At 38.7% G+C, this 22,559-nt stretch overlaps 1 protein-coding gene across 3 annotated transcripts in view; it reads right to left on the bottom strand.

Moving 5' to 3' along the window:
- Positions 1–22,559, bottom strand: part of luzp1 (leucine zipper protein 1) — a 46,214-nt gene that overhangs the window by 3,035 nt on the left and 20,620 nt on the right. For 2 of the 3 annotated variants that reach the window (XM_024269807.2, XM_024269814.2), the window contains exons 3-7: positions 11,661–12,016; positions 9,279–11,559; positions 8,338–8,888; positions 8,061–8,240; positions 1,075–1,329 (exon numbers count right to left, since the gene is read on the bottom strand). In XM_024269807.2, the coding sequence (XP_024125575.1) occupies positions 1,081–1,329; positions 8,061–8,240; positions 8,338–8,888; positions 9,279–11,559; positions 11,661–11,792 (3,393 nt within the window). In that variant the 5' untranslated portion in view covers positions 11,793–12,016 and the 3' untranslated portion in view covers positions 1,075–1,080. The remainder of the gene's footprint in view (positions 1–1,074; positions 1,330–8,060; positions 8,241–8,337; positions 8,889–9,278; positions 11,560–11,660; positions 12,017–22,559) is intronic. The other variant, XM_024269824.2, reaches the window with a different exon arrangement.

Below are 22,559 nucleotides of genomic sequence, written 5' to 3'. Positions count from 1 at the left end.
AAAAAGTTCCCGGTAGTGTTTTAACTATGATTATTATGTTTTTAACCAAAATCCCACAACCCTAATGTCTTAAAAAGCCATTTATCATGTTAATCTGAAGCCTAAAATCTCCTCTGAGGGGGCGTGGCTTCTGGAGCTGAGCAACTCTGCATGAAATAGTGCCAGTCTGCAGAAACTATGTCCTAGAAAACGACATAGTTTTGTTTATTTTGGCTAATTAATCATAATTAAAATTAGGGGTGTAAATAATTATTTGAAACATTTAAATGTTCCCACAGTTCATTTCAATCCTACAATTAATACCAAAAAAATAATGAAAGCTTGTTTTTTACTTTTCCGTTTAAGATTTAATTTGCACATTGGGGGGTGGGGGCAAGGGGAATTGCATATTAATCATTTTTTTTCCTCTCAGTTTTTGCAGTTTCGGTCTCCAGACATGTAAATGTCTTCAGAAACTACATGTTTTCTCAAATATATGTTTCAATGCTTCTCAAAAAAGTGATTTTAGGCTTTTATCTTCTTTTTTTTTTTCATTGTTTCTTATTTTTTACTGATCCGAAAAACGTGACACGATCCGAACCGAGAGATTTGTGATCCGTTACACCCCTAATTAAAATGGATCAAAAGATGATTTGAGTGAGTCTTGAAATACAGCTATAAAATACCATATATATCTCCTAATAGTAGGCAGCAGCAGCTTTGGTGAAAAGTTGCAACCATTTTTTTTTCCCCAAAAACCCTTTTAAAATCTGGCAACACTGCGGACGTCTGCACTACTTTAGATCTGTGTCTAAAATAATAAACACCTGTTAAACCCGGCGTTTACCGGAGACCTGAGACTATCTGAAGATACAAAGTTTTCACTTTTTGAGCCTTATTTTTCATATTTCAGCAGAACATCTTGTGAGGAAACAACCTGATATTTCCCACCAAATCCGTCTGCATCAGTTTGACGCCGCATATTTAAAATTAAAGCCCCAAAGGAGCTGAGATGTAATTATAACATCTGTTTCTGTTATTGGAAGACTTTTTAGAAGCCAAAAAAATGAAAAAAAAGATTCTCTCTGCTCCTACCCTCCTCTAGTGATGCTCAGACTGACGGTGGTTCCACTGTCGGCTTCCCGCTCCCGTCCTCCCCTCGGTTCTGCCCCCCGACCCTTGCCATCGGCCGGACCATGGCTCCGCCCCTGCTCTGGAGGAGGCTCCTGCGGCCTTGGTCAGCCGGTCGTTTGAAGCCCCCGCGTGTTGCGAGTCGCTGGTGGGGAGCGGTCGTCTCCACGAGGCCGGGCTGTGGCTCGGGTTTGGACTGGGGTCTGGGTTGTATGTGCTCTGAAGGGGGAAAATTAGACACAAATTTGATCAAACAATCACAATAATAATAATAAAATAAACTCCACAGGTGAATTCATTCAGCTCCATATTTTAGACTTGTAAGAAGGAACTTTTTGAAAGGACATTTGTCTTATGTGGCTATTAAACACATGCTGTCATGTTCGCTTGCATGTGACCGAGACTGTCTGCCATGTGGAGTCCAGCCAAAGGAAAAATTCCCAACCAAAAGCCACAAACAAACCCCAAGCTAAGAGATTTATAATTTGGCGGGCCGACTAGAGAATAAAACCCAAGTTACTAGAGTGTGGTGGACGCGTCGGCACGTCCCCTCTCGTAGCCTCAGCAATCCTCCTCCAAGAAAGTGAGAGTTGGATGACGGTGCAGTTGGTGAAGCACACAGAAAAAGTACCTCGCTCCTGTAATTTCAGCTTGCAGAAAGCACCGTAATTAGTGACATTTGGTGGTTGCAGTTGGCCTCTGCTGCAGATTTAGAACGCATTCTCACTAATTGGCTCGATAGAGTCGTGCTAAACGGCATGTTTGGGTCTCTCGGGGTTACAGACAGGAAATAAGTCACAGTTCAACCTTGCCAAGGGGGTGTACTTCGTTTTGTCATTTCCTTCTCCGGTGACAGAGAGGGAGAGCGCTTTCTTTCTCCTTCTATGGTAAGTCACAGCTGCAGGAATGGGAACTTTGTCTCTTTCGTCTTTCACGTTAAGCCTTGCATTGCACAATCCACTTTTAACGCAATAAAAGGAAAATAAAAAGATGTAAAGTGAACGTTTATAGCTGGAGTTGTGCTCTAAAAATCATTTGCAATAGGTGAAATTTGCTAAATAATCAGCTGTATTCATCACTACACACTTTCTAGACATACAAAGATACACAAATAATGAAAATAATCTGTTACTGATTGAAGATTTATGTAAATTTGGCAAACTAAACACGTTCAGGAAGAGATTGATCGACAGTGGTCTGCAGTCTAAATTGTTTTTTTGTTTTTAACACAATCCTGTGACATTTTTCCGATGAGGACATATATGAAGAAAATTAGCTCAAAATTGCATTTCTGAGTGTTTAAATCAGGAATAAATGAGAAAATACCATTTGATAAAGAGCTTATTTGTGAAATAGAAAATATGCTGGGTGGGACACAAGCTCCCTGCTCCACTTCATTCACCAGCAGACGAATAGATCCATGTACGTCTTTGATTTTCTTGTCCGAGTTTTCTAAAAACTATTCAGCTAGATACCGATATTGCGCCATTTTTATTGCAGGTTGAGGTGTAACGTGCTGTAAGCTAGCGGGAGAGTATGTAAACAGATAGATGACAGGAAGTGGGGCGGGATTGCTCTGCGCCAATGGTCCCGCCCACAACTCAAAAGTGAATTTCTAATGGCGTTTTCCCACTTTGCAGAAAAGATGTCCTAAGAAACAACATTTTTTTTTAAAATTTTTTTTACTTTGGCTAAATACGGCATAATTATTATAATAAAACCACTAAGAACACTTTAAAAATAGACCTAAAGATGATCGGAGTGGGACTTAGAAGAACCGAGTAGACCATAAACATCTATGTGGAATGTTGTTGAGGCAAAAATAAAACTGGCAGTTTAACAAAACTCGGCGTTAAACCAAAACATTTAAGGATAAAATAGAAATTGGTAAATTATTTTATTTGAGAGAAGAACCAAGTCTAGAAAATAAAAATAAAAAATGCTGGAAGTCCTACAAAACAAATGATATCTTCTACTTGGGTTTGTTCTCCAACTCTGCTGCAGTCGTGCTGTCCTGCCAACATAAGCGTTTAAATCAGCGTTCCACCTAGACAACCCTGCACACCCCAGGTGAAAAGTTCCACAGGGGGTGGCTTTTGTTATTTTAATCTTTGATTTATGAGTGATAATTGATGTTGTGGAATAACTCATTTATTGCTTTTTTTATGAGTCACTTGTGCAGTCCGCTCTAACCTATAACTAAAAAACCACCACAGTAAAACCGTTCAGGATGTTATTTCTCATTTTTTTGTGCGGGGGTCAAATCAGGGGAGCGCTGCCGATTTCTGCTTCCACAGACGATGTTTTGGTATCTTGATGATCAGCCCCGCTGAGCGGAGCCAAGCATAAGTTCACGGCTCTTTCACCGCTGCTGCGTGAGGAGGAAGTCCTACAATGCTGTACTGTTCAGCACCAAGGTGCAGAATGACAAAAGCAAACAGTTCTCATTTTAGTGCCAACCTGTTGGACTTGGTCTTATCATAATTGATGTGCAGCAGTGAGTCTGAGAGCCTCCGATACCGCACGCTGGTGTGATGCAGATGCTGATGGAGACAGCCTCCTATTGTCTGCAGATGCAATTATTTCTAACTGTTCAGCAACTGCATGTGCAGCTTTTTATTTCAACTAATTTATTTTCAATGTTTTCTTCTGAACTTTTGTAGGTTTATTTTATACACTAAAGCCATAATGTTTCTCTTTTTTATATAAAAAAAAAGTTTTATTAATATAGCAGCATGAAACAATCAACTGATAAAAACCTACATTCTGATTTATTAAACAAAAGGCCTGTTGACAATTAAAGTCATTAGTTACTATAATTACTTCAAAATTGGGATATTTCGTGACAATCCTTTACTTTAACAATGAAAGGAATACGTTTTGTTTTTTGGCCTTTCAGCTGTTAAAATATTCAAATCTGCACTAATTTCTGTTGGAATAATGTTTATGTATGACAGAGTATTAGGGGCACAAAAAAATTAATACATTTACAACTTTTAATCTAGTAAATTCATGAGTTTTTTTCTCAAAGATTTATGATTTAAAATCTAGTAAATTTATGAGATTAAAGTCAAAGTGAGCAAACAGTCAACTTTGTTTCTTTGTAAATTTACAAGATTTAAATCAATACATTTATCACTTTAAAGCTCTTAAATTTAAAAAAGTCATTAATTTATCTTATAACGTTTTAAACCAAAAGCAAATTTATGACTTTTCTTCTAAATGTATGGCTTTTTTCTCTTGTTAATTTACAAGATTTAAAGTAATACATTTACGACTAAGTCTCATAAATTTATAATTTTTTTTTCTGATAAATTTACTACCTTAAATCTAATAAATTTATGAGAAATTAAAGTCACAGAGAGCCCAACTTTTTTCGTACGTTTATGACTTTTTCTACTAAATGTAATTAATTTGTTTTTATTTCTTGCAAATTTACAATTTTTAAAGTAATAAATTTACAACTTTTAACACATACATTTAAGAGAAAAAAGTACATTGCTCGTACATTTATTAATTTTTTTAATGAATATTTTTTACTTTTCCCGCCTGTAAATGTATGACTTTTTTGGGTGAAATTATGACTTTTTTCTTGTAAATTTACGAGATTTAAAGTCATAAATTTACAACTTTAAAACATGTAAATGTATGAGTTTTTTTCTAGTAATTTCTGACTTTAAATCTCGTAAATGTATATGATTAAAGTCGAAATAAGCTCATAGTCAACTGTTTTTTTATTATCGTAAGTGTATTACTTTTTTCGTTTAAATTTATGAGATTTAAAGTGATAAATTTATAACTTTAAACACGTAAATTTACAAAAAAAAAAAGTCATAGGCTCCGATTTTTTAAGTTGAATATTCAACTTTATTCTCTTAATTTAAGTTAGAACTTTTTTCTCGTAAATTAAGGAGATTTAAAGTTGTAACAAACGTTTCTGATTGTAAACTGGCCTTAATTAATAAAGTTGTTTAATCAAACAGACGCAACAGAAGTTGCCGGTTAGATGCTGCAGTTTTCTCTAAACAAATGTTGCTCCTTTTATATATGATGGCCTAAATGAATAAAACATGTCGGAACTCAAATAACTTGGTTGTTTTATTAATCTCTACAAAAATACTCTAAAATATGTAAAGAATATTTTCCCCTCAAACTACTTATTTATTGCTGGAATGGAAAAACGAAAGGACTGGATCTAGATCAAACCACATGTGGTCGGAAACTTGGAGAGATCAAGATGGGGCCAAAAATAGAAGTACAATTAAATACCAATCATTGGGATGTTAGGAAGTCTGGCTGTTTGCAGTTACAGCCCTCTATCATCAGCCCTCAGACTGATCCTGACGTTTCGTGTCTCAGCTGCAGCTGTATTTGTTCAGCGATCCTGAGAATAGATGCAGTTCAGACCACTGAAATGTCCGAAAAAATGCAAACCAGAGCGGGCCGGCTGTGCTCCAAGACATGCTTCAAAGCCCATTAATGTTTTGACTGATTTCTTTTTTCCCTTAAGCAACTGTTTTTGTAATCGTTATCCAAACTGGGAGAGCAGTTCATGCATCAAACATCAGGACGACCAACGGCTTTACAACGTCTTTAGTAAATTCCTTCAAAATGAAATTTTGATGTGAGGTGGAGAAAAAAACCGACAGGTTGGAATAAGTATGGCTATTTCAGCCGAGTCATGGTGGATAAGGGCAGAAAACAACAGAAGATCTGTGTTATTTACCATTCAGTGGCCCAGAAATACACAACTCGAGGTCACAGACATGTGGTCACAGAGTGTGCACTGACCCTAGCGGAGACCCTCGCCTACATTATGCTGTTTATCCCCAGCTTTAACTGGACGGAGGAATCCTCTCCTGCCAAACAAAGACCTCTGACACTTTTTAGCAGTCTACATCGGTGATGAAAGGCAGCATGGAAGGGCTGAGCCTCAGCGTCTGACACTTTTCATTAGGCCTGCTGAAGTTAACGAGAGGCATGCAGGCAATTACAGCTCTGAGGCCAAGCTAGCTATGTGTATTAGTATTTTTACATTAAAGATGGAAACAAAAGGTTAAATGAACTCCACAGAGTCAACAACTATTAATTAAATCAAAATAAAATCCTTCAATCATGGTATTTTAAGGGTGTATTCGGACCAGACTCCGTCCTTGTGTTTGAGGCGGCTACTGGGGACGCTACGGCTACGAGTTCCGGTGATAAGAGTTTAAGACATATGATTGTTGAGAAAACAGTGTGAGAAGCAATGTGTGTCATGTTAAAAGTTGTTTTAATGAGTGTGCATTCATCCGACCACATTTCAATCAGTTGCTGTTGCATCACTGCTGCATGTTTGACCGGCTACGGTGGCCGTTTTGGTTCAGTTGTTCCAGTCCAAGCACAGACCGAAGTTTGGTTTGATTGGAAACGAACCAAGACTACCTCGAAAGATGGGTCCAACAGCGGTTCCTGGTACCGGATCAGGGTCTGCTTGCACGTATTCAGATTGAAACTTTGTTCTGGATTATCAGGGAAATTAACTCTGGTTCACTTTATGCAGACCAAATGTCTCCAGTCTGAAAACGCCCTAAGAAACCTAATTAGATTCTAAACTTTCATTAAAGAAATTTGTAGTTAAAACATGTTTATTACTTCTAAAGAGTTCTCAAATAGTTAGTACTAGTACCAACATTTTTGGTACAACTGATACGTATAAATACACAGATTTCAGGGCTTAATTTAAGGAGCATTTGTTTTCTCTTCAGTTTTGCTGTACAATTCTAGCTAATCGTTTTATCTTTCCATCGATTGTGGGCGGGGTCATGAGAGAATTGGTGAGGCCTTGAGGTTGGGCAAAGGTGAAGCTGGTGAAAGTTTGACTGTACTTCAGAGCATAAGATTCTAATTCAGTGACCCAATGGATAGGGGTGACGTTCTAGAGTACAATGCTTTGAAAAAAAGGCAAACGTTGTAGCAAATGAGGGTTAAATCTGTGTTTACTTCTGCGTGTGTAAAAATGGAAATGTAGAGCTGCAGTGTAGATTGTCAGAAAGAAGGACATAAAGCATCTTAGGCTCATTCAAGCACTCTTCTACAGTGCTTTATCACATCTAAAGGCTTTTTCCATTCGAGCACCATTTTTTAGGCACCAGAACTGTTTCAATCATCCCTGCATCTAACTTCTTTCTTGTCATGGTTGCACTCCTTCTCATTAGGCTGCAACCCCAATAATTTCACAGTGTTGTTAATTTGCAGCCATTGATATCAACCGTTTCCCCATCTGAACTAGCAGTGCAAATCCAAGCAGCTGCTGGACACTGTAACGTGGCGAGTGGCACATTTAAATACAAGAATCCTATTTTCTTCTTCTTGGTGTTTTCTTGACCTTCTTTTCCCCTGTTGAGGTTCTTTTTAATTTCCACCCTCCTTTCACGTGTCCCACCCTTTTTTCTTGGTGCTTAATGGGGCAGCAGGAGCCCAGCCTGCAGAACTGCTGCCCTAAGCTTAAAGCCACAGAGCCTGGCGTCAGGAAAAAGTACAAACGAAGCTGCAGCGTAAAGTTAGACGCACCAGGAGCTCAACTTTGTAGGTTTCACAAATACTTCCAAATATTTGTCAATTTTGATGTTAGGAATTAAAAGTAAAGTTAGAAAAACAATACTTTTTAATTAGTAAAACATCTTGCATATAAAAAAAAGCTAAAGCTTTTATCTTGGACATCCCAAATTTAAAAAATGTGCTTTTTTAAAACATGGAGACTTTGGATGAGGATCGCCAAATAGATTTGGAAAAAATGACTCAGTAAAAATAAACAGTGTTAAGTTTAGATAAGACGTAGAGTTAAACAAGTCTGTTTAATTTGTGGTCACATGATCCTCTTAGGAGTATCTGTTTAACTAACAGTTTCTATTAGCTCTGTTACCAAAGACTTCATTTGACAGTCCTTTGTAAATAATAAAAGCACCTACGGGGGTTTGTTGGGAGTATGACCGACTCCAGGACTGAGAGGTCACAGGTGCGTGCGGTACCGTCCTTCCCAAGCCTCCAGTTTCCATAGTGGGAGACTGAGAGCTCCTGGCTCGCCGAAGAGCCGGTTCCTCTGCTTCTTTAGTGTTTGTAGCAACACTGTTGATTCTGCGCATGTACACCTGAGGCAGGAAACCGCACAAAAGGTGGAATATTAGGTAGATTCACTTTTATGTATTGATATTTTTGAGGAATGTCGTTTTTCACACGTCCCCTCACCTCTGCAGGTGATGGCTTGGTTACCTTCTGTGCTGTTAAACCAGCCGCTGCTCCGCTGTTTACGCTTTCGTCGACGTCAAATGTCGTTGCGCGGTATGCCCTCCATGTTGTTGAAGCCTCTGCTTCATCTTCAGACCCGTTATCTAACAGTCCTCTTTTGCTTTTTGCCTCGTTTCCTGTCGTGGCGCCCTTGTTCCTCCAGGTGCTTCTCACAGTCACATTCTTCGTGTCTGGTATGCCGTCTTCTGGAGAGTACTGGTTTTGTCTTTGGCTTCTCCAGCTGGTGACTGTAGTCGTACTACTGCTGCTCTCAAAACCGGACTCTGAATCATTGACGTCTGCAGACGTGGTGTCTGTGGGCTGAGCGCTGAGGCTGCTGCGCAGGCTGCTGGAGGAGGAGGGCTCCACCATGGAAGCTTTGTAGAGCTTGGACCTTGAGTTATCACCGTGGTTGAAGTCCTGGTCCTGGAAAGACCGCATGGTGATCTCACTTTTGGGTATGGAGATCTCATAGGGGATGGAAATACTGCCATGGTGGTCAAGACTGGGACCTGGCAAAACATCAAACATGTTAAAAAAGGACAACACAAATCAAAGTGAAGTTAATATTTTCTAGTTAGAAGTCTTTGGCCACAAGTCTTTCTTTATCATGTCATACTAAAAAGACCTCGTCAGTTGTATTTACGGCATACAGTGATCTAAACATGCACTCTCTATACTTATTTTTTTTTTTATTTCAACAGTTATTTGAAGGTTTATCATTAATTATTATTGAACACATTGAAAACCCACAAGAAAGCACTACAGCTCCTCTATTTCTTACTTCAGTCATGAGTCTAACTGCTGCATAAAGTCAAGGGGTTGGTATTAAAGCTACAGAATAATTATTAGTTGACTCTTAAGTTACAAAAATGAAGCTTTGAATTTTTTTCCGAACCCACCTATGAGGATGTTGCTGGTAGACGTGTGGCGCTCCTTGAGGGGCATCGGTTCACTGGACACACTGCTACTACGACTGCTGGTTCTGGAGGAGCTTGGGTCGTTAGGGTAGAAGGTTATACTGCTGGTCATTTTACTGGATGTGCTCATCACAACTGGCTTGGTGGAGATCTTGGGTTTGCTGTTTGTAGACAAAGGCTCAGAAATCATCAATTCCTTCCTGTCAATCTCCGTGATGGCGGGCTTGATGACCGCCTTTGACCTAAGAGCTTCTCTTGGGCTATACACCCTCTGGATCTCGATCACAGAGGGGGGATGCGTAGGTCCCTGATGGCCCCCATCCGGATACTGAGTCCTGCTGTGCATCTCCTCATCAAATGAACTCCGAGAGGAAGAGCCCTCGGAATTCGAGTCGTGAACATGGGGATATTTGGTATATTTGGAGGCTGCATTCCTACTGGTTACAGCTGTAGCAACATCAGAGATGGGTTCTGGTTCTGAAGGCCTTGAACCTGTGGATTCGGTTTCAGAAGCAGAAGAATGACCCTCTGAGCCCTGGTCATTGGGCAGCAGTGGAGTGAGGTGGGATCTGTAAGCTATGTACGATCCATTCGTCTTGGCTGAACCAATAGATCCAGAGACAATTTCTTGAACCTGGTCAACAGACTCGTGGTCAGAAGCAGAGGCCGTTTCTTTCTCAAACAGAGAACCACTGTTTATGGTACTGGACATTTCAGGCGGCACATCGGAGTTGTTTGATTCGCTGTCACTACCAACACTCAGGTTTGAAAACTTTCCTTTGCTCTTTTTAATCTGCCCATCAGCCTGTTTAAGGGCCGTCCTCAGTGGCTTCTGGTCATTTGCTGCTGGTGGGTAACGGCTAAGAACGGACACCTTTTTCATTTCAGTAGAAGTTGTATTCACTGAACTGTATGTGGCACCCCTGGTCTTTTCCTCGGAAACTCTTGATGTGTCCCTTAGTCCATTATCAGATGACATCAGAGCAGCTTGGGTTTTAGGCGTCCTTCGGAACTTGTGGGCAGGACTAAGAGCTCTCCTTGCAGACTTTGGAGAACCCTCGTCAGAATAGCTGAGCTCTTTGCTCCTTAGTTTGGTTTCTCTTCTGTGCTGCGGAGAGAGCTCCCTGTTCTTGCGGCTGGGGGAACTTGGTTCTGAAACAGCAGCTGCGCTTCTAAACTTGGGCTTCTCTTGCCTGAAAGCTCCTTTTGCAAGGATCTCCTCGTTCTCAGCTTTCCCATTCGCTAGAACCTTGGCAGGACTGTGTGGGCAGGCTTTGGATTTTTCACTGCTATATTTATCCAAACTACTTACTCCATTTCCTCCTTTTCCACCTTTCCCCGAGAGCTGCGCCCTCAGTTGTTCTAACTGTTCGTTCAATTGCCGAGCTCGATTTTGTTCCGTCTGGAACTTTTCATGGAGTTCTCCATTCATGGACTCTGAGTTCTTCAAATCCTCTTCAACTATTTCCAACTGTTTGAGACGGTTCTTTAGCCTCTCCACCTCCTGCGTCAGCTCCTTCACCTTGTTGTCCTCCTCTTTTGAACCTTCCACACTGCTGTTCTTTTCATTCTCTAATTTGTTCACAATACCACTGTTCTCATCTGCAAGTTTAAAGTAGTCGAGGCTCTTTTTACATCCGGCCAGCTTACTGGTGAAGAGCCCTGTGGATGACAGCTCATCCTCAATTCTTGACCTCATGAAATCTGCACGACCAGCATCTGTTGACACGCCGATGCGGTTCTTCTGCTGGTCCAGTTTTTCTGTCAGCTTTAGAATGATGATTTCATCCTCTTTCTGCTTCTCCAACAGTTTCTTGCGCTCGGTCACAAAGGCCTGAGTGAATCCTTTGATTTTCTCGAGTTCTGCTGCCAACGCCTGCTCTGCTTTATCCAACTTGGTCTCAGACCCCTCTACCTCCTTCAAACGTGTTTTGAGGGTTTCCAATTCAGACGAGAGCTTCTTAGTCAAGTTCTTTTCCTCGTTGAGGCTCAGGCAGAGTTGGCTGCAGTCAGACTTGCTCTTAGCAAAAGCCTCTTCCAGTTTCTCTAGCTCGGCCATCCTCCGCTGAAGACGCTCAATCTCTGCCTTCAGTTCCTTGGTGAGGCTCTCCTCCTCTTCCAGTTTTTCTCGCACTGTGCGACAAAGGTCTTCAGCTTTGCGTACTTCCTCATCTTTACCCTGGATCTTCAGGAGACGTTTCCTCAAACCCTCCACATCCCCAAGAAGTGAAGAGTTGCTGCCCTCTGCCTGGATGATTTTGTCCTACAAAGAAGAAAGTTCATTTACTTTTCAGCGTTCTACATTTCAGTCCTACCCTCTACAAAACACAAACAAAACAAAGTTAGAAGTCAATCAGTACTGACCTGGAGGTCAAGCAATTCATCCTCAGACTTCTGCAGTTTGTTGGTTGCTTCTTCCAGTTCATCCAGTCTACGACTGAGACTCTGTAGCTTGTGCCTCAAGTGGCGGTGCGTCATTTCCTTGTGATCAGACATGGCTCCAAAGATCTTTGCAATGTACTATTTGGGTTTGTTTTAGTGTCAGGATTACTTGATGACAGAGCGATGGGGGTTCCACATCTGTGTGGCAGTGATAAAAAGACTCAAAGGCTTTCGAGGAAACGCTTTGGTTGTCCGTCTCTCGGCCGTGGGTCTTGTTGGGCGTCTCCTTAAGACTTCAAAGTTTCCTCAGAGTGGTGTTTAGCAGACAGGTCTGTCATCTGTAGGGGGAGAAGACAAACAGAATTTAGCCCATCCTTATTTATTAATGACAATAATCTGCTGACTAAATCAAGTCAGCAGGTTAGTAAGCTCAGAAATTAGCCAAAAGCGCGGCAGACCACACAAACGTGTGGTATCAAATGCTTTTGTGGTGAATTCCACCTGTTGTAAGACCAAAAAATAGAGCAGAAATGTAAAGAAAAATGACTGCTTAGTTATCAAAGATCCATTTCAATCATCTCTTGAGCCATTTTAAAAATATTCTCAGTGGTCTTTTAAATATTATGCCATTTTAGGGAAAATCAAAAAACTTATGTTGTTTTCTAGGTCGTTTGGGGTGGTGCAACCCAGCCCCCCTCTCTGCCACAGACAGGTTGCCATTTACACATTCTCCCGCTCCAACTCCAACTTTAATTTACCAACGCGACAAAAATGGCAAGCAATATTGAATCTATCCAGTCGTACAGTTTGGTGCCAGATGCCAGCTCTAGATCTAGTCATCTACAAGTGGATACATCGGAATAGAGTAGAGTAGGGACCTTGTTGCTCATTTAGTGTGTTTTCTGTGCAACAAATACAATCATTTTCATGCATTTTTTCATCTGCATCTGATTCATCACGAGTTGAATAAGAAATACTCTTAATTTTCTTTATATATGATCTCTATCATGAGAAAAATGTTACATGTTAAAAACACCAAAAACACAATTGCTGGAGTGGGTCTGCAGAAACTATGCCCTAGAAAACCACAAAGATTTTTTGATTATGGCTAAAAAAAATTAAAGACCACTGGGGATGCTTTTAAAACTGAGGTTTTTGGGTATTTTATTAAAAAATATCACACTTGTGATAATGTACAGACCTAAGTCCTGAACCACACACTGTTTTTCCCTTTTTATCTACCTGTATTTCACCTTGTTTGTCCCTGCTGGAGGTGGGGGTGGTACTTCTCCTTTGTGTGTGGGTGTGTGGATGGGGGTTAATGCATATCTGTATATCTGCACAGGCTTGTTCCCTCAGACCCACACACGCTCTAGTCTTTCTTCTCTCGTATCCCACATCGATCCACGCTTGCTTTTGCTGACAGCAGCATATCTCGGTTATACCCCCCACCGCATTACCACCCCGTCACAACACTGCAGCATTCAAAGCAAAACACTGATGATAGAGGAATCCTCAGAAATGAAGGTTACAGTTACTTCACATTTAATCCCATTTGCTCTATGATAAAGCACATGGAAGAAGGGTTGTATTTGAATGGGTCGGTTCCTGCTTCTGACCTTTCATGATAGATTATATACACACATCGCTGTCTATCAGCAGGGTCATCCTCTAACAGCACACTTCTCACACATCTCATGTATGATTCAGGCACTGGGGCTGACCCTGTTTCACTATCCTCCAGCCCCCTCCCCCAGCATTGAGTGGTAGCTTCTCATACTGACCACAAAAGGGAGACAAGGAAACAAATACATCTAAAGCTCAGCCATGATCACTTATCGATTCCTTGAAAACCCCCTTCGTCTCTGACCCCTCTGCTAAAGGCTGCAAACACAAATGTTTTTTGACCAATTTTACACATAAATGTTCTTGATTTAAGCCCCCTCTCCCAAAGACAATCCATTTGATGTCTTATTAGGCTTAAACCACAGGGTCGTGAAGTCGGGGCGCCTGATTATTTTATGACAAAGCACAACGAGAGTTCAAAGTTTCAGCTGGAGTCCTTTTTTCCCCCTTCATGAGGTTTAGCGGTTTTGTAATCTTCTCAGTGAACATAAGACATCAAGGAAATAAAATGCATGAAATGAAGCGGAGAAAAATGAAAGAACAAATGAAAGACACGAGATTTGTTTCTTTCTTGCATGCCGCAAGTCTTTTTTCAAACATCCACTTTGTGATCAGCTGCTAAAAATGTGTGTTTTTCTTGCTAAGAAAGCTATAGCTCAAATGTTAGAGACTGATCTGCTTTCAACAAAGCAAATCTGTTTTTAAATAAGAAAAATAGGCTATTTCATAGGTTTTGTATTGAAGTGCTGTTTAACAGAGAAAAAAAGTTTAGTTCCAAACAAAAATCCTTGTTTTTTTAAACTGACAGGCAAAACCAGTCCCTTTACATGCTTTAAATTCTGATGCGTTGCTTAGTTTTTAAACCAGTTTTTTTATAGTTTGATTTTGTCCCCACAAGGCATTTATTTCAAGCTTGGTGCTGCTTAATAATGCCATTTTGCTGGGTCTAGTTACTCCCATCTTGGCAGGCGGCCTACTTCTCTTCTTGTCCTCCGCTTTCGTTCTTTGCCAGCTTTCTACCTCCCACCCTCATCTCTTCCCTCCATCTCTGTTTGACACGCACACCAGTTCAGCCAAGTTTGCACTTTTAATGGGTGGCAATGTGCACAACGTGGCTCTGCTCTGCCAAACCAATCAACATACCTGATTCGCTTATTGCATGCCAGAATCATCGTTAGCTTTAGAAGGACGGAAAGAGGAAAAATGAAGCAAGCGATGGAAAATGGATGATTAGACTTGTGATTACACTTTATACTTTCTCAGTTCTTTGGATTTTGCCACTTTCTTCTATTCGCAAAAGTAAAAATAGAAATGTTTGGCTTTGAATACATTCTCAAGGAGGAATGAGATGGAGAACTTGAACCAAAGCAGAACTTGAGCCAAAGTTTTTTATCCGTTTTTGTTTTTCACATTTTCTTCGAAGCGAGGATCAAAGCTTTGCGGCAGAGAAATGAATTCCATTAAAGATCCACTAATGAAAATTGTGTGTTTGGTGTTTTAGGATGTTCTTGCAGCATTTTTCTCATCACAGACGGGCATATTAAAGGAAACTTAAATTTAAAATTTCATTTCTGAGTATTTATTTTTTCAAATTAGGGAAGTCCTGATCAGGATGTTTTGGGTCCAATCCGATTCAGTTATTTAATGTTGAGTCCCGATCCAATACTTTTGTAAGACATTTAAAAAAAATGAACAAATTTCATAATTTCTCTTTCTTTTATCAACCTTCTTTTATAATTTAACACTTAAACAGAGCACTTCTGTGAAGTAGCTCCAATAATCAAAGTAAAAAATAGTGCAACTAATACCAAGTAAAAATAGGTGATTAGTCACATAAGAAAGTTTGGAGACTTAAGTTTTAGTATCTTCAGAACTATTGAACGTTTTTGATCAGATGTGGTTCATATCTCTATTACAAAATCTGACAAATAAATGATGATATTCTTTTAAAATAGTTGTTGTAGCATAAATATGATGAATACTCATGACTAGTTCATGTCAATGGAACCATTTATTAGTTTTGGTCGTTTTTGAGAGATTATAGTTTACCTCTTCAGATTTGGCATCAACATGCGAGGACATTTGGGGTTTTATTACCACATTACTTAATTCTGGGTCTCTGTCAAAGAGAAATAAAAAGGATCAGGTCTTCAGGGGTTAAATCCCCTTCTCACACAACTGCAGTCTCACTGCTGTCTGTCTGTCAGCAGCAGGAGAGCACCTCTCTCATTAAATAGAAACAAAAACCCAATCTTTTTCTGTTGTAGGCTGTTGTTAGCATTAAAACAACCCAATAGAGACACTTGCTGTCAGTTTTAAAAAAAGATTTAATAGTTATCATAATCTGCAAATATCTCGCAAGCTTAGCTGAAGCTAAGCCACAAGTTCCCTGCATCCGCTTGTAGAAAAATAGATCCATGTAGTCTGGTACGTCCTCGTCCGAGCTGACATGTGGCTCAAAACTGAACAGCTGGATATCTCCAATATTTTTTGCCATTTTTGTTGAAGTCATAATACTGGGTTGGGGTTGTGAGGGGTTGTAAACTAGTGTGTAAACAGATGGATAATGGGACAAGGTTCCTCAACAATGGTTTCTACCACTCTGCAGAAACTATATCCTAGAAAAAAGACCGTTTTTTTTTTTTTTTAAATTTGGACTAGAAACACCTTAATCATAATTAAAATACAATGTAGAATGTTTTTTTTTTTAAATAGATTAAAGATGATTGGAGTAGGACTTTAAAGTAGACAAACAGTCCTACAGTCTGTCTACTTTCAACAAGGGTTTTCCAGGTCCTCGATCAATGCAGAATCCTGGTATTAAATCTGTTTTTATCCGGGAAATTCTTCCAAATGATATGAAAAAGTATGAGGTCATGAGATGCCTCTAAACTGATCTGTATTTGGAAGTTAAGTTTCACTTCTTTTTAGAAGATTTACAAGATACAACATCTCATCCTATCCTTTCTTTTTAAATCCACCAAGGATACAATCAAACAACATATCATTAAGGCTTTGACCACTTTCCTCCTCGCCTGTTGCCTTCGGTACATTCTGTTCTCTTCATGAAAAGTCCTCTCGTTGCACTTGACATTAGGTTAGAACTTAATGGTTTTCAAACTCTTCTGCCTCATAAATAGTAGTTAATAAAAGAGCCCAGTCCAATTTAACTGCCTGGACCACATCTTTCTGTAAGGCTTTTTGCCAGTTCTAGTAAGAATGACAAATAATACTGCATATTTGTACATGTATGTGTGTGTGTGTAAAGACAACTACAGTGAATGGATGCTGGCGCAGCAATGGAAGCCACAAGAAAGTAGAGACCTGATGCTTGGCCTGCATTTTTCCATTTTTCCAAGAAGTTAAAAAAAAAAAAAACCTGCATCCCATAATGGTCGGTTTGCCATTTCCTGTGCTGTCATGTTACTCTTTTACTCAGTTGCTTTCACTCCGTCAGTCTTGCACCACTTCTGGAAAAGCGGTCAAATGAAAGGCAGTGTTTCTGCACAAAAATGTAATGTAACCAAGTCAGAGGAGTGCACTGGGTTGAACTGGACAGAAGAACTTGGGCTTTAAATCAACTTTGGATGACTTGAAATCTGGATAAAATTTTGAGCAAAACAAAAACATACTGGCAAAAAAATTAATATATTTGTTTAAGAAGGACTGAAGTTAACCACGTTTCCACCAAGACAACAGAGCTCAAGCAAAGTGATTATAATTCTCACATTAAGCAGGTTTTGTTTTTGACTTTCAGTTATTTGTTTTTTCACATATGAACAAAAAAGTGCACTCACATGTTGCTAAAGAAGTAGACAGTATTCTTGGCATAAAATGTAAACAGAAAAACACTCAAAAGTGGAATGTAAATACCGTCTAGGGTTATTTTTAGACATCAATATAGTAATCTTAAATATAGAGGAAACGGTCTTCTTTCCAGCTTTAGCCCACAAACCCTTTTCTAGGTCTACCCTCCCACATCTCTCTTGAGAGTCAGCAACTTGTTGCTGGGGATTAATAACAGCACTATGGCAGTGTGATAAAAAATAACCTAAATAAAAAAATAGACATGAGAAATGCTAGAAAAACGAACCGACTGCAGAGGAGTAATAAACCCCTCAGGTCTAGTGGAAGTTCATTCATATAATCTACATTTTTGGCCTCTATTTGTGGCCTGATTGAAGATGCGACTTTGAAGAGGTTCAATCAGACTCAAAGCCCCAAAAGCTCTTTGGCTCTGACTCTAATCTCAGACACTAAACAGTAAATTGGAGCATGTTCTTCAAGACAAGTCTGAACTGCATTCTGGATTACATCTGCACACCACAGCTGCTGCCGTACAGGAAGGCCATCCGAGGCTTTAACCATCACCCTTCCTGAACACCATGGCCAGTCTTCATCTAGTTTGGTCTCAACCAAATTTATAGAGATTGTTAAATTGTGTGTTTTGGTAGCAAAACATTTTCTTTGGAAAATAATTATTAATATAATTATTAACATTTGTAAACTTACATTTTGTCTGTTAAGAGTAAAATTGATGTTTTTCGTTCAATAACTCTTTTTTTAATCTTAAAATGATTTAATGCATAAATGATAAGTGGAATAAATAAATAGGCATGTATTATACCAAGTATGGTGGAAGTGTTAATTAGGTTTTGGCTTTTGTGATACAAACACAATCAATAACAGTTGCTGAAATCTATTTTTTCAAAACATAATCTGATTTTTGACAATAATATTTTGGTAAACTACACTTACTTGTGAACCTACTGTATTTTATCTCAGTAGTAAAAGAAAGGCCGTGTCTCTGCTCCTGAATACCATAAAACCTGTTTATGGGCCATAAAGATCATTCGAAGATTTCAAAACATGTTTTGATAAATACTGGTTAAGAGAAAACAACTAGAGCTAGGTAAACAAATAAATCTTCAATACTTAATTGAATTTTATTTAGGAAACCATTTAAATTTTTTGATTTTTAATCATAATTCTTGTGTTTTTACAGGCAAAAAATGCTTTAATTTACAAAAATTTTATAATAGTTCAATCAATTTTGAATAATTGATTTGGTGAAATATGTCCTTCATAACAAAATTAATCAAGTCCAGATTGTTTAACATCCAGACAGTCTCTGTGTTGTGTTGGACGGTATGCAGATGCTTATCACCCAGAGTCCTGTGTACATGTACAACAAAGTACAACCTAAAACAGGCTTTAACAGAAGCAGTGCTGTATAATACAAGTTATTTTCAGACATTTGTTCCTTTGTTAGGAACTTGTATAAAACAGGGAAATTATGGAAGTGATCAGGATTGGAATCTGCATTATAACTGGAAAAGTGATACGTAACTAAAGACTTCCCCTGGCTCCTCTCTACCTCTATAATCGTAGGGACATCTGAAGGGGTAGGGTTCTCTGAAATCGCTTTTTTAAGGGCTAACGCACTTTTCTTCAAGTGGGTGTGCTTTGAAGAACTCAAGTTTACATTTGAATGTAAGTCATAACCTTTTTGTTTTAGCACAACTTTTTAAAGTTATGAAAACTATGTATTTTTGAGCACTAGCAGCTCCGCGCTAACACAGTTGACCGGCGACTATTGATTAGGTCGAGTGGGAGTAACGTCTGAATTTGAAGGCACTATTTTTCCATGACTCTCCGTTTAGAGGGCTAAATGTAGTAGTAGGGAGAAGCATGACTTCGGGCTTACCGATCGGTCTACGATCTTAATATTTTGTGCAGGTTTTTCCATTTTTTGATCACAGACAGCATGTAAGAGTAGTTGTGACTAATGATTTAAGACTACTAAAAAAAAATCTTGAGAATATCCAAGAGCTGCCACAAACGATTATTTTAATAGTCGACTAATCACCAATTATTTTTCCGATTGGTCGACTAATCTGGTCACATGTAAGCTGGATGTAAAGCACACATCTTAGCCATCAATAGCTTTAAAGTAACTAAAAATAAAAACAATTAAGATGATAGTTTATTAAACTTTTAATGAACCGTGTAGCCTCTGTCCTTTATTTGGTTCTGGCATTAAAATGAGACTAAAACGAATGAGGTTAGCATCCTTTTTTCACAAAAGATAAAGTTTTGGTCTCACTGACTGAAATATAAAAAAACATGTATTTTTTTGGGCTGAACGCTCACAACTTTGTTGAACTTTACTACACTCTGACTCCATATAATTTAAAGCAACAACTAATCGAGTATTAAATTAGACGTCGATTAGTCGACTAATCGTAGCAGCCCTAGACGCTACATCTTGAAATTTGTTTAAAGAGAAATCCTGATAAACCTGTGTACTTTAACTCCTAAAGTAGTGTTTTTCCCCTAAATTAGTCATGGAATCTGTAAATATTCAGCGTTAGATAAGGTGCTTGTTGTAAAAACAAGCCTGAAAGCAGCAGGATAAACGTATAGATCCAGGAATTCCTTCATGGGAATCCACTAAAAGCCTCAACTCCAGATGCCTTGTGAGTTTGGGGTCAGAGGTCACAGATACTGTAATACATGTAAAACATTTCAGGAAAGAAACTAGAGCAAAAAAAACCTCTACCACTACGCAAATCCAACAATTTCACTGTATAGCTTATAAAGAATAGAAGCAACATGAAAAGTTAATAAAACAAATAACTCAGCTAATGTCATTTTAATCAACAAAAAGCCAGTTAAAATTCTTCTAAATGAACTGCTTAAATGTTTTATCTTCTTTGAATATATTTTTACAATTTAAAATAAATATGTTTCTAAGCTTTTTGTAAGCAGTGATTAGATTTTGGTGGTCAGAGGTGCTTTTGGCTCCAACTCAAGAATCCCTAGACTAATTATGATAAAGTTTCATGAGCATGTTTTATGCGATAAAATAGGCAAGTGCTGACATATTTATCTGAGAGGCAAAAAGGTTATGCAGAGCACGATATGAAAACAAAAAAAAAGGATTTCTCCAGCCAAGTTACTTTCAACATTTCTTTCCGTCTCTTATGTTCGGTTTGATCCTTGGGAAGGTGATCAAAAGCGGCAGATTTGATCTCCACAGCAGTCTGTGCTCAGATTGGTCGGGAGTTTGTTTTGAGCCTTTTAGCAGACAAACACACCCACACATCAGCAAAAAAGTCAAAGATTTCAGAGAAGAGTCCGTGTTAAGAATGAGAAAGCTCAAATCTGACTCCGAGCAGAAACTCGGTGACCTCTTATTATCGCAGTGCTGCCTGTCAGGACCAACATGGTACACTTTACCTATTTTAAACTCTGCTTAACAGCTGTTCAAACACTCTCAAGCAGACGTCAGCGAAAATCCTTATTTGACCCATGAACGCTCGCAGATATGTGAAGTTGTGTCCGAAGATGAGCTGCTCAGGCAGGAATGCCCGCTATTATTAGTTTAGAGTGTGTCACTGTTTAACACTGATAAGAAGACAAGAAACATCACAACGTGAGGACACTGGTTCCAGTCACTGTTTAAAAGACAGCGTTTCCTAGCAAAATATTTACTGCCAATTTATCTCATTTCAGTCAACTTTTTTGAGGAGTTCTTATTTTTTTTTTACACTGATTACCATATACCTTAAGTACAAAAAGCCGTTTTACGTTGGGGATCAACTAATTTTTATATGGAAAATAAAAAACTATGCAAGAATGTTTTAAACATATAAAGATAATCAAATCAAGAGCACTTGTTATCTTAATTTTCTTCAGATATCTTCCATTGTGAGAAAAATGCTACAATAACGTGTTTAAAAAAAAAGTTTCATTGGAGTGGGTCTTTAAAAAAATCTTTTTTTTTCGGAAGTAGAACTAAAACTCTAATTACTAGCATAAAACGACTCTACAAAGACGCAACCATCATGAATCATCTTTTGTATTTCTCAGCTGTGGTAGAAAGTCATCTAAAAATAGAAACATCTGGATTTCAGTTGAGTAAAATATCCATAAATTAACTTTTTATAAGAGCAATACTTCTATGATAAAAGTCCCTGTATGCTGTAGATTTTTTTGAACAAGTTTTGACTGTGCTATTTGTATTCCCATCTAGTCATTTCTTAGAGGAGAGTTTTAGCAGACAAATAAAAACCTCATTAAAAACCTAAAGTGATACACCCAACTTTTTAAATTTTTCTTTTTTACAGCCAAAGTGAAGACAACACAGAACACTGCTTTGGACAGGCTGCATGTAAAAGCCACTTTCACATGGTGATTTTCTGGGAAAGTAGTGATGATTTACCACAGTACAGTATACCTCTGCAGCTGCTGTTTACACATTCACTTCAAAGCAGGAGATTATGCCGTTGAAATGTGGTTTAAAGCCTGGAAACTCAGGGATGGAGCACATAGGTGGCCAAGTCTCATTCAAAAAAAAAAAAGCTTCCGTGTTGATATGCGAGTTGGATATGAGGCTTTATTTTCACTTAAAGACTTACTTACTTTCCAATGAATATTAAATTGCACAAATTGGATTTGCAATAATAAATGTGCCTAATAAAAGCTTTATCTGTAGCTGCTCCGTGGCCTAAAAAAGAAGCAGACATCTCCATCAGTAGATGATGATGAGCGCTAGTATCGTGGCGGAAATTTGAATGCATCTGTTGTAAATCAAAGTATTGTTCACATTAATATCCATGTTTTTGAATGACTTATCGCGTGGCTGGTTTGCGTTTATTCGCATAATTATGATTTAATGGAAACATTTTTGCACATTTTAAGTATTTCAATAAAGTTTTATGCATATGTGTGACGAAAACGCAGCCACTTTTAATAAACTGTAGCCGAGAAAATGGTTTAAAGTAAATTTGCTTTTGTTTTTGGTAAATTGCAAGTATTTGCTTTATGTATTTACAGTAACAATACAAACTGTACATCTACAAAAGGGTTTGTTAAAGAAATATAAAGAAAATAAATATTACAGATGAAAACTGAAAAGTGATTCTTCATTCTAAAAAGTGATTCTTTCATAGCTGTTTTTTTTTTTTGAGTCTCATCCTCAGTCAGGTGACCTCTAAATATCTTCCCCAGCCCCCACTTCAGCTGCTGGATTTCTCCTGCATTCTTCCCCTGACCTTCATCCTATTTTCCCAGATTTCCTGTTTCATTCATGTGGCCGCGAAGAGAGGAGGTGAAGCAAAAACATCCAACGGACACATCAGTTCATCCAAAACAACCAACGGATCAGTGTTCCTGATCACAGAGCCCTTCCACTGTCGGCATCAGCTGCCTGACATCTTGCTTGTTCGCTGCGTTCCCATCCGAACAGGG

Source organism: Oryzias melastigma, linkage group LG22 (assembly GCF_002922805.2).
Source record: "Oryzias melastigma strain HK-1 linkage group LG22, ASM292280v2, whole genome shotgun sequence".
Lineage (NCBI taxonomy): Eukaryota > Metazoa > Chordata > Actinopteri > Beloniformes > Adrianichthyidae > Oryzias > Oryzias melastigma.
Note: the sequence above shows the minus strand (reverse complement) of the source record. Positions and strands in the feature narration are given on the sequence as shown.